The sequence below is a fragment of the Melanostigma gelatinosum genome, assembly GCF_949748355.1.
Source record: "Melanostigma gelatinosum genome assembly, chromosome: 17".
NCBI classification, from domain to species: Eukaryota; Metazoa; Chordata; class Actinopteri; order Perciformes; family Zoarcidae; genus Melanostigma; species Melanostigma gelatinosum.
This window is the reverse complement of record NC_136650.1, coordinates 9251097-9265751: the sequence shown is the minus strand read 5'-3', so window position 1 is coordinate 9265751 and position 14655 is coordinate 9251097. Positions and strand designations below refer to the sequence as shown.

Below are 14655 nucleotides of genomic sequence, written 5' to 3'. Positions count from 1 at the left end.
ATGAACACCCTTAAACACAGTGGAAAAAGAGCCCTGTAAGATTTAAAAAAAGAAAAAAACTTGTTCAAACAAACCAGATGTTGCTCAACCAGTACTCAAGCAAGGTGGTGCACTTCAGTGATAGATAAGAGCTCAGGAAAAACAGGTTGAATGCTTTCGACATTGGACATAATAACTTGGGTGCAACATAATGCATTAGCCTTGCCACAGATACAAGAAAACAGTGTGTGGCAGCTTTTAATGTTCAAGTTTCATTTACAATGTGTCGTCTGTGTGTGTGTGTGTGTGTGTGTGTGTGTGTGTGTGTGTGTGTGTGTGTGTGTGTGTGTGTGTGTGTGTGTGTGTGTGTGTGTGTGTGTGTGTGTGTGTGTGTTCGTGTGAAAGCTGCTTAATGTTGGTGTTCATTTATATGTTGCAAGTGCAATGAAATAGTTTTATTTGATTGCATGCAAGTAACATTAAAAAATACATCATATGAATAAATGAGTGATTTCCTGCTTTAAATATTGTAGTTTTAGTTCTCATGAACTGATACCAGAGGTATAATTATCCTAAAGGAAATGTTTTGAACATAGGGTACTATAGAATTGTAGGTATACTATAAAATCTGCAAAAAGTAACGTTTTATTAGCTACATTCAAAACTACCATGAAGTATGATAAGGTTTCTGTACGCAGACATGCGACTGCTTGCAGATATTAAACTGCAAACATCTAGCGTAAAAATCCCACTCCGATATTTGTGAATGTTGTGTTGTGGACCTACTCGGATGTACTGTACATGGAGTTGTAATATCTTGTGCTCAACTCGTAAACATACAGCAGGCCGACACAGCAGAGAAAGCTGCGGAGCTCGCGTCTCTCGGACAGCCCTCTGATTGGTCCCCGCTGGTACAAAGGCGGGGCTCGCGGCTGTGGGCATTTCACAAAATCAGCCACCACGCCGCTCGGGCTTTCATTGACTACGGATCTGTCGAGTTAACCTGACCTCTCTACGGGTTTTTTTTTATTGCTGCACGTATCTACTTGCGTTTTGTTTTCTTTTAGATTCACTACGTGCGTAAAGTGTTTTCTTAATCGTGCAGTCTCGAGGTGCGCGGACGAGCTCCTCTCGGCGAACTTTTTTTTGTTGTGTTTTTTTTAATTTTTTTTGCACAACCTACCTGAGTTGCGTTTCCTCTTCTGCACGCCTCCACTCCTCTCCGCCATGGATTTGGTCTGGATTGCGGGCTTCGTCGTGAGCGTCTGCGCCTGCTTTGCTTCAGCGGAGCGGCACAGCGTCTACTGGAACAGCACGAACCCCAAGTAAGTATCTCTTCTCCTCTGGGTTCCCTCATGCTCATGCAGCGCTCCTCAACACACCTTTGCGCTCACTTCTTCCATTTGCCAACGCAAACACGAAAAAACAAAGATTGGTTTGGCATCTTGGACATAAAATAACTTTAAACCTAATTTTCGGTGCAGATTACATCATTGTGGTCCACGCTCAGATGCGTTTGGATAGTTGCAACTCATGCATATTCAGCGAGCTACTTGTGATGAATCTGTGATGGGGGACAACTGGCTGCTGTTGTCATGATAATGCAGGACAGTTGGGAGTCTCTCCCTCCCTCCCTCCCTTTCTGGACTCGAAGCTGTTATTACGGTGCTGTTTACCTGTAATACTTTGTCTAACCTGTTGAGATTTAATCCGTTTCGCAATCTGTGCACCTACGCTGCGGGATTAGTTGCACCATCTATTTGTCTGTGAAGTGACGGAGTAAATAGCTGGTACCTCTGAGTGAGCATGGCTCATTTATTTTAAATGGGTGAGCGTGTTTAATTAATGCACCGAGAAATGCATTGATTGTTTTTCTTCTTTATTTCTGGACTTTAGCAAACTATGAACACTAAAATACATTTCCTTATTTGGGCTCTTTATGCGCACATGTTTATGAGTTTATTTATTGTATGACGGCAGCAACTGTATCATTTTGATAACAATTAAAAGTGAGTGGATTCCTCTTCTGTCTGATGCTGTTGTATCTTCATCCAACGAGCTGAAGTCCTATAGGGGAGGGTTTTTTTCCCTTGCAAGGGCTTATATATATTTTTTTTCCTGGTCTGACTCACAGCACAACGTGTTGAAATATCATATCCTCCCCCATCTGACAGTCCTAACCTTCTGTGTGCAGTGGGAGGCTGCGGTGTCTCCTAAATCAAGAGATATCACATGGGGTTTACGCGGCTGTCAGGGAGACATGGGGGTGTTCATATTTCAGGTGGTAAGACGAGTAATAATGGTGTGTGACAGAGACGGAGGAGGTAACTTGAGGCCTGAGGTCACACTGTGGGGGAGAGAGATGGATTGCTCAGGGGAGGAGAAATCGGAGCTCAAATTGTCGGGGTTAGGGGCCATTCAGAAGAAGTGGGGGGTCAATTAGAATAGTGTTCGATGGTGGCCGGGTGTATGGGGAGAGTGAAGTTCACGCGCCACAAACTTAACTTCTACACGCACCCACATACAAACACACCCACTTGGGACGGGCAAGCACCAACAGGGACTCCTGGCTTACAATCCCCGACCAGGACACTCGATCACACCAACTGACAACACCGTCTAAATCAATCAGTGTTTGGGCTCGCTCTCCAGGAACACATGTCTTGTCTTGGTTGCAAGCAGATATTCAATAATTCTCCCACCAGCTTACATGCAACCGCTGTTGTCCTCCTGATCTCGCCTGTGGTTGAAACTACAGCGTTCACTGTTGTCGGAAAGGTCACAATTACAGCGTCAAATGCACTGAAAATCAGAATCTAGTCCCAGATGGAAAGGCGTTTTGTTGTTTTTCCCCCCCCCGCTGTGGCACGACTGTGAGCATGCCTGTGTATACATACTAGCAATCCGTCCTTTTGCACTTGCTATTCATTCTACGGATGACTGTGCTAAATCTCCCCCTTTGGCTACTCGTAATCCTGTATTTGCGGAAAAAGCACCGAGCCTCTGAGACGTCTTGCATTTGGTGCTTTTCATCGTTGCCAGCAATCTGCTCTCCCCTTTGACCCGTCGCTTGATGCAGCGTGTTGACGTCCATCTTTTCTCTCGTGGGATGCGTTTCCCCTCTTTCTTTTTCCCTTTTTATTGTTCCACCTTGTTGGTTAGAAAGCTGTCGTTAATCAAATTGATCTCAGATTGATTACTGTGGCGCATGAGGTGCAGGCTCATTTCCTTTCTCTCCGTGGGTTTGTTGAGGGATTTAGCAACACACACACACACACACACGGGTCTATACATGCACTAGTGTGTGTGCATGTGTGTGACTGACTTCCAAGGTCATCCCTGCCTGTACTTTAACGAGCACTTTGTTCCAGCAGGAGTGAACTCCATTCCTGACTGCGTGTCTTTCAGCACTCTCTGACCTTTTCACTTGTTAGCATATTTGTCATCTTTTGTGTGTGATTAGCAACAGCTTAATCACCGGCACGGTTTATTCCCAGAAAGAGGCTCACCAGAGTGCCCAGTCAGTTCGGGCCCCTGCATGCCAGTGTGTGTACGTGTCTCTTGTAAAGGGAGTGTCCATGCAGAAGAGTGTGTGTTTGTAAGCGCTCACAACATCACCAGATCTGTGACTCTTATACACATTAACCTCATCCACTCACACACGTGTGCCACGCAGTCGTGATTGATGTTAACATCGTCCCAGGAGCCCTCTGGACTCCAATAATCTGCTCTTTCCCCCCCTTTTTCCCTGCTGACAGAGCATGAGTACACCCCCTCCCCACACACACACACACACACACACACACACACACACTCCTCCTCCTCCTCTGCTTTGTACCTGTCTCTCCCTCTCTCCAGCACCTCCCTCCCCCTCTTCTTGGCCAGGTTCCCTTTTCAACTTGGTTCTGTGGTCTCCAGTCCTGTGAGTCTGTTAACCGTTTCATGGCTCTCTCATGCACATGTTTATTTTGACATCCTCATCATAATGATGACACATTTGTTTTGCTAATCTGTGCTGACTCTGAAGTCTTGGCGTGGCTCTGCCTTTTTAACAAGCTTTTTTTTATTTATTTCGTGAAAACAGCAAAATACGCTTGCAAAATGTATTTCGCTGGCACAGTGGTTTAATTGCTTTTAATTGAATATGCTTGTTGAGCTGTGGTGGCTTAAATGAGGGACTTATTCAAGGTGTGTTCCATCCATGTGAATGTTTTTGTGTGTGTGGCATTTAGCCAGTCAATAAGGGTGTTTTGTGATGCTTCCCATACAAATTGGGGAACGGTCTTCACGGTGAGCCACAGAAAGAGAATAGTAACTGGTGTGACCGATCGGGGGTCAGAGTTCGCTATGTGATGAAGTGGCACAGCCTCTATCAGTCTGTCAGTCATTCTGTCACAGCGGTGGTCCCTGAATACTGGCCGCCACTCAGGCCGGCCCCTCTTCACACGGCCGTGGCTCTGCCTCTGGGAAACTCTCATTCACCCCCCCCCCCCCCCCCCCCGGTCTTTTCGGCCCCGTTCGCCCGTCAACCGGCTTTTATCTCAACTTTACAAGCTGTCCCATTTCAGTCTTTTATTTCCTCACCTCCAACTCTGTCTCTCAGAGAAGGAGGGAAGCACGCTAAGAGGTGTGGAATTTCTTTTTTTTTTTATCGTTCTTGGCATCCATGGCGATCCGACACAAGCACTTTGCCCCCTTTCCTTCACGCCCCCCCCCCCCCGACCACCAGCCCTCTTTCTTAAAGCTTCCTTCTTCTACCTCCCTATGAAAAGCCACCCTAGTCTTCCCAGCAAACAGGTTTATTCTTTTACTCTTTCCCCCCACTTGTCTGTCTGTGTGTGCTTCTCTTGCGTCTTGCTGAAGTGGTAGCGCCAGTCTGAGAACTCAAACCGTGAAAGGGCAGGACTTTTAAATGAAGAACAAAAACAAAGGCCTAGGTTAACGTGTCTGTTTGACTTCCGTGCATGTGAGCGCGAACATGCTTAAGAGATGAAAGATAAGATTTGGTAGTGAGCGGGTGTGACTACGTGGACGCAATAGATTTCTGCGATTGCAAAGTATTGTGAACCGAAGCTAGTTTCCTTGAAAAACATCCCCTTTCCCCCACTTCACTTCCTAATCCAGCTTTCGCAATGCTCATTGATGTGTGTTGACGTTTCCTATCTTTACAGTCTGTAAGAAGACTTTACCTCATTGACCACATTTACAAGAGTTCCCCCCACACACACACACACAATGCTGTTTTCATCCTTTTTCGATACTCCGTGTTGTTGCCATTGTCAATGGCGTGTTTTATTGACTGCACCAGATAAAGAATTGGGCCAAAGGTTTTACCTTCCTGCAGGCATGCTCTGTGTGTTTCCCTGTGAAGTGCTGCACTTCCTGGCTACGTCTTTTCCCGGGAAAACAGCGTATCCTGTCTGCACACTAAACAATGCAGTTCTCACACCAGCACACGCACGACTTTAAAGGTCTGGACTCTGGGAGTTGCTTGAATTTCCCAGGCTTTTTTGTGTGGAATGAATATGTTTGAAGAAAGAGAATAAGTATATTAGCGGTGATGAATTGTTACCGTGAGGGTATGTGCGCAACTGTCGAGCCGTGAGGATGATTTGGGATCCGCCTCCCCGCCGGCGCTGCTGTCAAATCTCTGCATCTCTATTTTGGGTTCTCCTCTGATCAAAGTCAGCCCAGTCAACCCCGCCAGTGTTTCGCTGCCCCATGCCCATCCTTGTGCCTCTTCCTTATCTTCGCAGCAGACTTCCCCTGCTCCTCCTCTTATGAAAAAAAACATTAATATGCAGATTTATGAGTGGAGCCTGCACTTTCTTTCTCAACGTGTGTGTGTGTGTGTGAGGCAGAGATAAAGAGCGTGTGTGTCCTCCTCCAGACTTGTTTGTCAAGTCTTGGTGACACTCAATGCACCGACATTGTGTTTGGATGAAGAAGTAGTTGGCAGGAGTCAGATATTAGCTCTGAAAATGAAGCATTGTGTTTGATTGGTTGTGTAAATAAGGCTCATTGTGTAAAACGTTTGGTTTTCTCTGGCCTTTTTTTCTCCCGTTTGTTGGATGTCTGGGTTCAGTGTGTGTGAACATGTCCACACAGAAAATACTGCCACCCCCTAGAGGCCAGTTGTATTATTACCATTGGTAGTACTAGGTAGCTGTAAGCTACTACTACCACTACTACTACTACTGCATTAAAAATAACTGTGGCTTGAGCTCACATCGTTTCCCTGTGGAATTCATTAAGCCACCGGCTCAGAAAAAAGAACACGAGTGTGAACGTTTTGCCGTGTGGAAATCAATCCAGAAAAATCAATTTTCTTGTACAGATATTGGCCTCCTGAGAAATGTCATGTCAGTGGTGACCTTTTGTGTTCTGGCCCTTTTCTAAGATACAAATGGTTCGGGGGGGACAGCGTGAGACAGTTGGAAAGAGCATATGTATTCATCTAAGCCTTCTTAGTGCAGCGGAATCAGCCAATTATTTCTCTGCTGGACTTAAATCTTTGGCGCTTCGGCAAGTTCAGCCGGGAACGCCGGCGGAATGACCAATGATCCGGACGGACAAAGGTTGAATGACTGACGAGAGAAAGCTGATTGAGATGGATGACAAAAAGTCAACCGGTGCAAAGAATGAAGGCTGGAATATTATGTTTAAAAAAAGGAGGAGCCACATGAGTTGGACCATATTCGTTCCTATGACGACCCCGGCGTACCCACGCGGCATTGTGCTCTGCAAACGGCAGGTCAGGAAGTTGCATATTTGGAATACCATCTTTGTGATTGGTTCAGCAAGTCTGGGGTTGGGAGGGGGGGAGGGACGGGACAGAGTTGACATGAGGATCTGGTTTGCTTAGTGAGTGATGAAAGACGGACAGAGAGTGGGAGGGGACGGCTGACATTGATGGATGAATAGATAGACGGATGAAACGTAGAGTTTGAGCAGTAACGTTAAACCCTCCCGCTTAACTTAACTCATGATGCACCGCCGAAAGGCTTTCACCTCTCTCTGAAGTGCCACCTCCCTCGTGGAGTCGCGTATAGCTTCAGATATATCTTGAAGGAAATGGCTCCCTTGTGTCCCGTGTCTTTCATTACTCTGTTAACACCTCTCACTTTCCCCTCTGCAACCAGGGACACACACACACACACACACACACACAGAGAGAGAGTCACTGTGTCTCTTCTGAACTCCAGTGTCGAGTAATAACACCCTCTCTGTGTGAGAACAATAGCAGTGTCCCCACCCTGCCTATCTCACCCCTTACTCTGTGCCCGGCTTCGCTGTCCACTCTAAGCCCCCCGTATTAAACAGGGTCTGGTGCTGATGAATGGACCAGAGCTCAGCCTCTGCTCCACCATATAATCCAGGCTTGGATGAGCCGATTAGGTGGTCCCTACATTCTGGTTCGCTCATCTGTGACGCAGGCCAGTCACCTTACTGTCGTGCACAAAAACCCGGGAGGAGAATAATCATGTTTATGTGGTTTGGGTGACCGCACAGGTCAAGTAGACCAGAGCTGCTGGTTTTAGACGTGGCCTTTATGGGCCTTTTTTTTTTTTAAAGTAGTCCTGCATCGATCTTTAAAGTGTGCGATTCCCGTCTGAGCAGACGTTGCTAGAATTTAAAATTGCGCAAGGCCCCTCCGGTGCTGACTTGGAGATTGCCCGACCTTTGATCCACATTGCGGCCTCTTCGCCTCAGAGGTCCAGCATTCCACAGGGCGCTAGAGTGCAGAGATGAGAGGGTGATGGAGGGGGTAGAGGTGGAGAAGAAAGCAAAACGCTGGCCAGAGATTAAAGAAGAGAGATTAGACTTCTGCTGCTGAAGAGGCTCCAGTAAATCAGACATTCCTTCTTCGGAAAGGAGGAAGAACGGCCTGTAGTCTATTTTCTGCCTGGTTGTACATACACGCACACATTTCCACATTCCCTCACTGCCATCATCGCTGTCCGTTGTTGGCATTTATCATCCACCATATCCCGACTAAAACACACTCCCAGATTCCTCAGAGCTCTTCAGACGCAACACACACGCTGATGCAGTCCAACACAAACAATCGCACAAGTCTCTGGCTGAGACGGACACGCATGCACACCATCCCCGCTGCATGTCTGCCGTTGCTCCACAAATCATCCTTAAGTACAGAATACAACGCTTCCATGCTGTTGCTTCGGCTGAAGCTCCGAGCGGCACCGTCGTAAAGAGTAAACATCTACGGAAGACCAATGGGAATAAATCAAGACCGCCTATTGACAGAGAGAGGGGAACAGTCTGGAGGAGGGGAATAACAAGGGACACACACTGGGGGAGACGGAGCGGGACTTTGTCTGCTAAAGTGAAGGTGGCGTGATTTGACTTTGTTTGCTAAACCTTTTCACACCGAGGCCTAAGCTCCCTTTGAAGTGTGTTACTCCGATCAGTTAATTAAGCAGATGATGTGGGACGTTTCGATGCAGAGGCGTTGGAGGGGAACAAAAGGCAGCAGGATAATTAAAACTATTTGCCATTAGTAAAAGGGGCTCGCCAGCCTCCCCGGTGAGCGTATTCAGCCACGGTTTTCTCTGCTAAGTGAGGTATTCCATCAGTGCGGGCATGTTGTGAATAGACTCACTGTATGGAACGGTGGCGTTGATAAAGCAACTGTAGCACTCGCATAGATACTGACTCTGACTGAAGGAAACTTCAAAAGACATTTCCCCCAGCCCACGCCTATTCATGCTCTCAGCCTGAAGGGGCTGGGAAGTGGGGAGCGGGAGGACATAATTACCCCCCTCCGGGGCAACTTTAATACCCCTTTTTTGTTTTAATTGCACCCCCCTTCTACCCCCTTTTGATGGACACATTGGGAGCATACCACAACTGGTTTGAGGAGGGGGGGGGGGATTGGCTTTAGGGAGTTTGTTTGTGTGTGTTTTCTGTGTTTGCAGCGGGATGATAACTCAGTCAGGCAAAAGTAGACAACAGTGTTTGTTCAATAGTGTTATCGATTCGACAGGAATTGAAAGTGGCAAGGGGAAAAAACACTTTAGCGCCAATCTGGTAAACAGAGCGTGGCGAGCAAACTTCAGATACGCACAAAGCTGTCTGGACCGTGGCAAAATTATAATTATTGCCCCCCCCCCCCCAGAAGTTGGCAGGGGCATACTATTATCAGCACAGTTAGATGGAAGTTTCATCAGTATACTAAAACGGTGCTTGTTTTCCAACGTGCCTGTGTTGCTGTTATAATGGTGTTGCCGGCTAATCTGGTCATCAGCATTGAGGGAATGCAGTCAGCCGGCGAGAGGTGTGGGGGGGGGGAGGCGGGGGGGAGGCAGGCAGGCAGAGGGGGAGCAGGAGTCAGGACCCGGTGTTTGGAGCCACAGCGTCTGTCCTTTTTTACCAGGCGGCACCAGAGAGACCACTGGCCAAAAGCAACAACAGCAGCTAACGAGCGGCGGGGGCCTGTGCGCTTTGATCGTTCGTCACACATATGGACCTTGTCACACAAACGCAAAATCCCCAAATGCTGCTTGTTACATTTCGGTGTTTTATGAGAAAACCTCCTCCAGCGGTGAGGTCTTTTTACTGTGCTAAAGGTGTCCGATTGGCTCCCTGTAGGCTTTTGGGAACTGTTTAAGATTTGCAGATCTGATTTTAAAAAAGCAGTCAGAAACTCACACTGGCTGTCTGCTGCTGTCTTGGGGTTGGTGAAAGTCTCATGAACCACCTATGTATTCATTGCAAAAGCAACAAAACCCTATATTAGACACACATTCTCCTTGTGTGTTGTGAAAATATTGAAGTCTTGTCAAATTTCATCCATTCTCAGAGAACCCCTGGTGATGTAGAACAGTAGGAGACGGTAAACTGATAGGCATCGCTTTGGAGATCAGTACCGTGTGTGTGTGGGGGGGGGGGGGGGTGCAAATGGTAGGTAGCTACTGCTTTAGGTTGTTGATAGCTGGGAATTGCTGGGGGGTGTGTGTGTGTGTGTGCGTGCGTGTTGCTAGCGGCCAGCTACCGCTCCAGGCCGGTGATAGATGGCTTTGGCTGAGACGAGAGCATTAGCTGTGAGCCCCCCCCCCCCCCCCCCCCCTCTGAGCAGCCACTCAGTCAGGGGGTAGGGGACAGAGCTGGAAAACCTTTAATGTCGATTCCCTGGAGAAACTCATAATATCTCTGATAAAAAGACAGTCCATGAGGGGGAAGTAATCATGGACAGTTGAGATAAGGCCAATTCAAACGGCTGCTAAATTGTTGTTTTTAAGTGTTTCTGTAATAGTTAAATCGTGTTCATGGAGCCATTGGAAGCAGGTTGAAATGCTAAGAAGTTGTCTGCGATTGCTCCTTTGACCTACGTCCAAGGGGAAGGGAGGGAGTTCAGTTTACGTTGAAGACGCTCATAAAAAGGGTGGCATGGCGGGAGGGATGGAGGGGAGGCAGACAGTCTGACTGTGTCTCTGTGTTTGTAATGAGAGGGAGTGCGGTGGGAGACGGTTACAGGCCGTCACCAGACTCATCATTTTCTACATGTCCGCCCGTCTCTCTCGCCCTAATGAATGGCTTAAAAACACATGTGACCTTCATTTGAATCCATATCGCTAGTCTCCTCGTGTGTGTGAACTCGTCATAATGCATTCTGCCTCTGTGTGCGTGGGTGTTTTGTGTGTAGCCCTGCAGATGTCGATACTCATCTCCTGTCTTGACGGGCTAACTGACTGCTAATGTTTCTCTGTAAACATCACTCGACTCCCGAGAATCGTGGGATCAATGTGCACTCAGAGCAGCGGCAGATACGCTGGCCTCGCGGTCCTCCATATTTATGCACATGTTCTCTCCAGATCATTCTTCCCCCTTATCGCGTTTCCCCTCTTCATTCCACTCCAACACACACATATTTCGTCACTCACAAACTCTCTCTCCTGCTCTATACGTCTCATTGCCAGGCCTCTCCGACTTTTCTCTGATTTCCCTGTTGTACTGTGGCGTGTAGCCGATCAATATATCATCAGAGGTTTTGAGGCTTATATTTATTACCGCTCCGACGCTATAAGCACGGTTATCAGTCTCCTGCCACTTGAATAACCGTCCTCTTCCTCCTCCCTGCAGGTTTCTATGGGACGACTACACCGTGGAGGTGAAGCTCAACGACTACCTGGACATCGTCTGCCCCCATTACCCTCAGGGTGAGGTGCCACTGCTGGATGCCGAGCGGTACGTGCTCTACATGGTGGAGCGCGAGGACTACGACTCCTGCAAGCCCCAGTCGTACGACCAGATGCGCTGGGAGTGTGGCCATCCGTTTGCTCCTCACGCCCCCGAGAAGTTCTCGGAGAAGTTCCAGCGGTTTACTCCGTTCACTCTGGGAAAGGAGTTTCGGCAGGGAGAAAGCTACTATTATATCTGTGAGTGTCAATTTCTTTGAGTGTTTTCTTTTGTATTTCAATCACTCCAACATTTTCCAACAACGTGGAGAACTTTGAAGTCTGGTGTCAGACTGTCCGACTGGAGGAAGTGAGGGCAAACTTCTGCAGTTTAGTTTTCTTACTAACCGAGCTCGGTGGCCCGCTCATTTAAGCTCAACGTGGACATTAACTGGGGTGTTGGCTCAGTTTGCCAAGTTTATACAACACTTCCCCTGCTAGGATGTAACCACAAAGAGCCAGCAGCGTTGTCGCCCTGACCACGGCTGTAATTAGATAAACTGCAGGACAAGACGCACTTCGCCCGGTCACAGATGGCCTCCTAAGCTTTGTCCCCTCGTCTGTCTGTTGCCAAGTGTTTGTGCGTGTTGGCGCATGCATGAAGGTGAATTAAGGGGCCAGTGGAGGCTAAGTGCATTAGTTAGGATTTTAACGGCTGTGTTGTTTCTTCCCGGCAGCCAAACCTTTGCACCACCATGGACAGGAGTGCCTCCGGCTCAGGGTGGACGTCGTAGCTGCCGACGGTGAGTTTAACCCCCCCCCCCCCCCCCCGGCTGTAAGGAGAGCAGCACAGTTCTGATGGTCGTGTTAGGCTTTTGTGAGACCCAAGCAGAGTAATTGATGGTCTTTTTTTGTTTTTCTTTTAGGATCTCAAGAGGCCAGAGTGGCTAAAGGAGGCACAGCTGGGGCCGGAGCCGGAGCCGGGGGTGGGGTTCACAACCCGTCCAATAGACTGCCTGCAGGTATGTTTACCATCCCTGCGTCCTTTCTAATTACCCCTGATCTTAAAACAGGATTCAGGATTACGTCCGGGTGTAAATATGTGGTGCTAATGTGACTTCTTTACCTCCCATCTTCAAGCAGATGACCCAGTGGTGATCCTGCCAGACATCCAGAAGAGTGTACGGTCAAACTCTGTGGCGGCGGCTGCATCCCTCTCAGTTCTCGCAGCGCTGGTCCCATCGTCATTACTGCTATTGTTGCACTAAGAGCACACGACAGGACTGCTTGTCAGCAGACTTTCTTTTCAGGGACTACAATGAAGACAGTCCGTGGGGATGAGACCACTGACTCAAAAAGACAGGTTTCCATGCCCAGTGCTGGCCACCGGGAGAGACTTTTGAAGCTTGTAAAGTACAGATGAGCTCGCTCGCCCTGAACGTGCCGAGTAACTCCTGTGCATTTGAGACGAAGTACGTGTGCTTAGTCTTATTTTTCAAATGGGTTTTTTTTTTTCTTCTTGGAAAGGCCAAGCTCTCCTTGATTTGTATTTCTTTAGGGCTCTCTCCAAAAAAAACATGAACTTGTTTGGAGGATAACCCGAGAACAAAATATGAAGATGATAAAGAGGGACCTAAAGTGGCCGAAGAACAATCGGGAGCAAAGACACCGACTCTGTTTGAATTCTATAAATTTCGATGGGATGAATCCACATTCTGTGGAAAAGTAATCTCTCTCCTTTCTGAGCCAAAGATCAGTCATCTATCCAACTTGTACACTATTCCACCCTTGAGTACTGTGTGTTGTTGTATTGTTATCGTAATGGTATCGAGTGGTATCTGGTGTCCCAAGTGATTACTTTCTCTAAATGTAGCATTGACAGACTTGGGGGGGACCGTTCTCATGACTACCAAGCCTCTGCGAACTCGACCATGTGCTTATATACTGTAGCACTACTGCTGCACAGTACAGACACGACAGCATACACCCCATTACAGTGTTACACACACACACACATCGGATGACATGAGACATGAAAACACACATCGAACTGTGTTGCGTGTACATTCTGTGAAAATAATTTATACCATTTGCAGCTGAGAAGTTTTACTGTACATACATGTGCTCACGAAGACCAATGTTTACTGTTTGCTGTGGGAGAGCTTCTCTCTCTCTTTCTCTCTCCATCTCCTGGTAGAGTTAGTACTTGTGTGTGTGAAAGGGCAAACGTGTGTTTGAAGTGAGTAGTAAGAAAAAAAAAAAGGGAGCGATTGATTGAAAGAGTGACGAGACAAAATGTTTTTCTGCCAAAAGCGAACACTGAGATGTTGTGTGTTGCGGAGAGGCTGGACTTCTCTGTGTGTTGGATCTTGCCGCTGTGTTGGTTAAGCTGTCTGACATGGAGTGCTGGTATCTTTTGATTACTACGGGACCCCGACCCTGTGTATCATGGTGCTTTCCTCATGTTTTCAACACAACGTTCAGTTATTTCGACCTAATAATCCCCACAGTTTTGGATGATTTGAAAACGTTCTTGTCACCAGTTCACGCGAGACGAGACACGGCATCAAACCAAGTTGCCCGAGCACGTCTTCACCTGACAGGCTGGCTTGACCAACCAAGCACAACGGTGTATGACTACCATTGAAGTCAGTCTTTTTTTTTAAATTTTTTTTTTATCAGAATTCTTGTTACCTAATTTTGTACATGTGTAAGTAAGAAAACTGTGTATATATTTATATATATATAGATTATATAAAAAATGTTTGATAACTATGCTAAATGTGAAAATTTTATGTGAAATAAAAAAAGATATTTTTGGGAAACCCGAACAGCTTTCTTGCGTTTATTTTTTAGCCTCGCTTGCCTGTCCAGGCAGCCATCTCGCCAACTTGTGCACTATTTATTTGGTGATGTTGGTCTGTTTTTAGCCTTTTTTTTTTAATGCTTTTTAAGGGAAATATAATACTTGATGGACTGCTTACGTTTGTTTCAGACATTCATATCCACCTCAGGATGAATTGATTGAACTCTGATTATGCCTTGATTTAACATCTAGCTCCATCATCAGGTCAAAATGTAAATTTGTCTACTACAAACTAGCAAATGTTAGCATGCTAACATGCTAAGCTAAGATGTGTAACATGGTAAACATTTAACGCTAAACATCATGTTAAAGCTGCCATTGTAAATATGTTGACACGGTGGCTTTGACTTGATGCTGCACCAAAGTACAGCCGTAACGGGTAAAAGGACCAGGAGTCTTGAACGCACATGATTTAATGATCTACCCTTAAAAAAAAAATGATCCAGTTTCCCCAGCATCGGCCTAAATTAAAGATCACACTTTCCTCTTGAAGTAAGGAATTTTGATGCTGAAAAGCTTTCAGGAAACCCAGCCCACTTCTACTCATGATTACACTCAAAAGATATCCACAGGAGCCAATAGCTCAGATAATGAATTGCACACACGCCAATGTGACAGGAGTTGAATATAATCAAGGCCAAGGTGGCTGGAGACCAGCTACAATGGAGAGAT

The 14655-nt window shown here is 46.9% G+C and overlaps 1 protein-coding gene across 2 annotated transcripts; it reads left to right on the top strand.

Moving 5' to 3' along the window:
• The first annotated feature begins 1009 nt into the window (after positions 1–1009).
• Positions 1010–13939, top strand: efna1a (ephrin-A1a). Of its 2 annotated transcripts, none has more exons than XM_079288144.1 (5): positions 1010–1304; positions 11083–11378; positions 11855–11920; positions 12044–12139; positions 12261–13939. In XM_079288144.1, the coding sequence occupies exons 1-5, from the start codon at positions 1207–1209 to the stop codon at positions 12383–12385; spliced, it is 681 nt and encodes a 226-aa protein (XP_079144270.1). In that variant the 5' UTR covers positions 1010–1206; the 3' UTR covers positions 12386–13939. The 2 variants fall into 2 exon arrangements, with proteins under 2 accessions (XP_079144270.1, XP_079144269.1); XM_079288143.1 differs by having other exon boundaries at positions 12258–13939.
• The last annotated feature ends 716 nt before the right edge of the window (positions 13940–14655 follow it).

Bases quoted from the DNA above. Each gene is read 5' to 3' on its own strand.
- efna1a (XM_079288143.1), top strand. From the start codon at position 1,207: ATGGATTTGGTCTGGATTGCGGGCTTCGTCGTGAGCGTCTGCGCCTGC. The intron at 1,305-11,082 runs GTAAGTATCTCT...TCCTCCCTGCAG, and splicing joins TGGAACAGCACGAACCCCAA to GTTTCTATGGGACGACTACA. The intron at 11,921-12,043 runs GTGAGTTTAACC...TTTTTCTTTTAG, and splicing joins GGACGTCGTAGCTGCCGACG to GATCTCAAGAGGCCAGAGTG.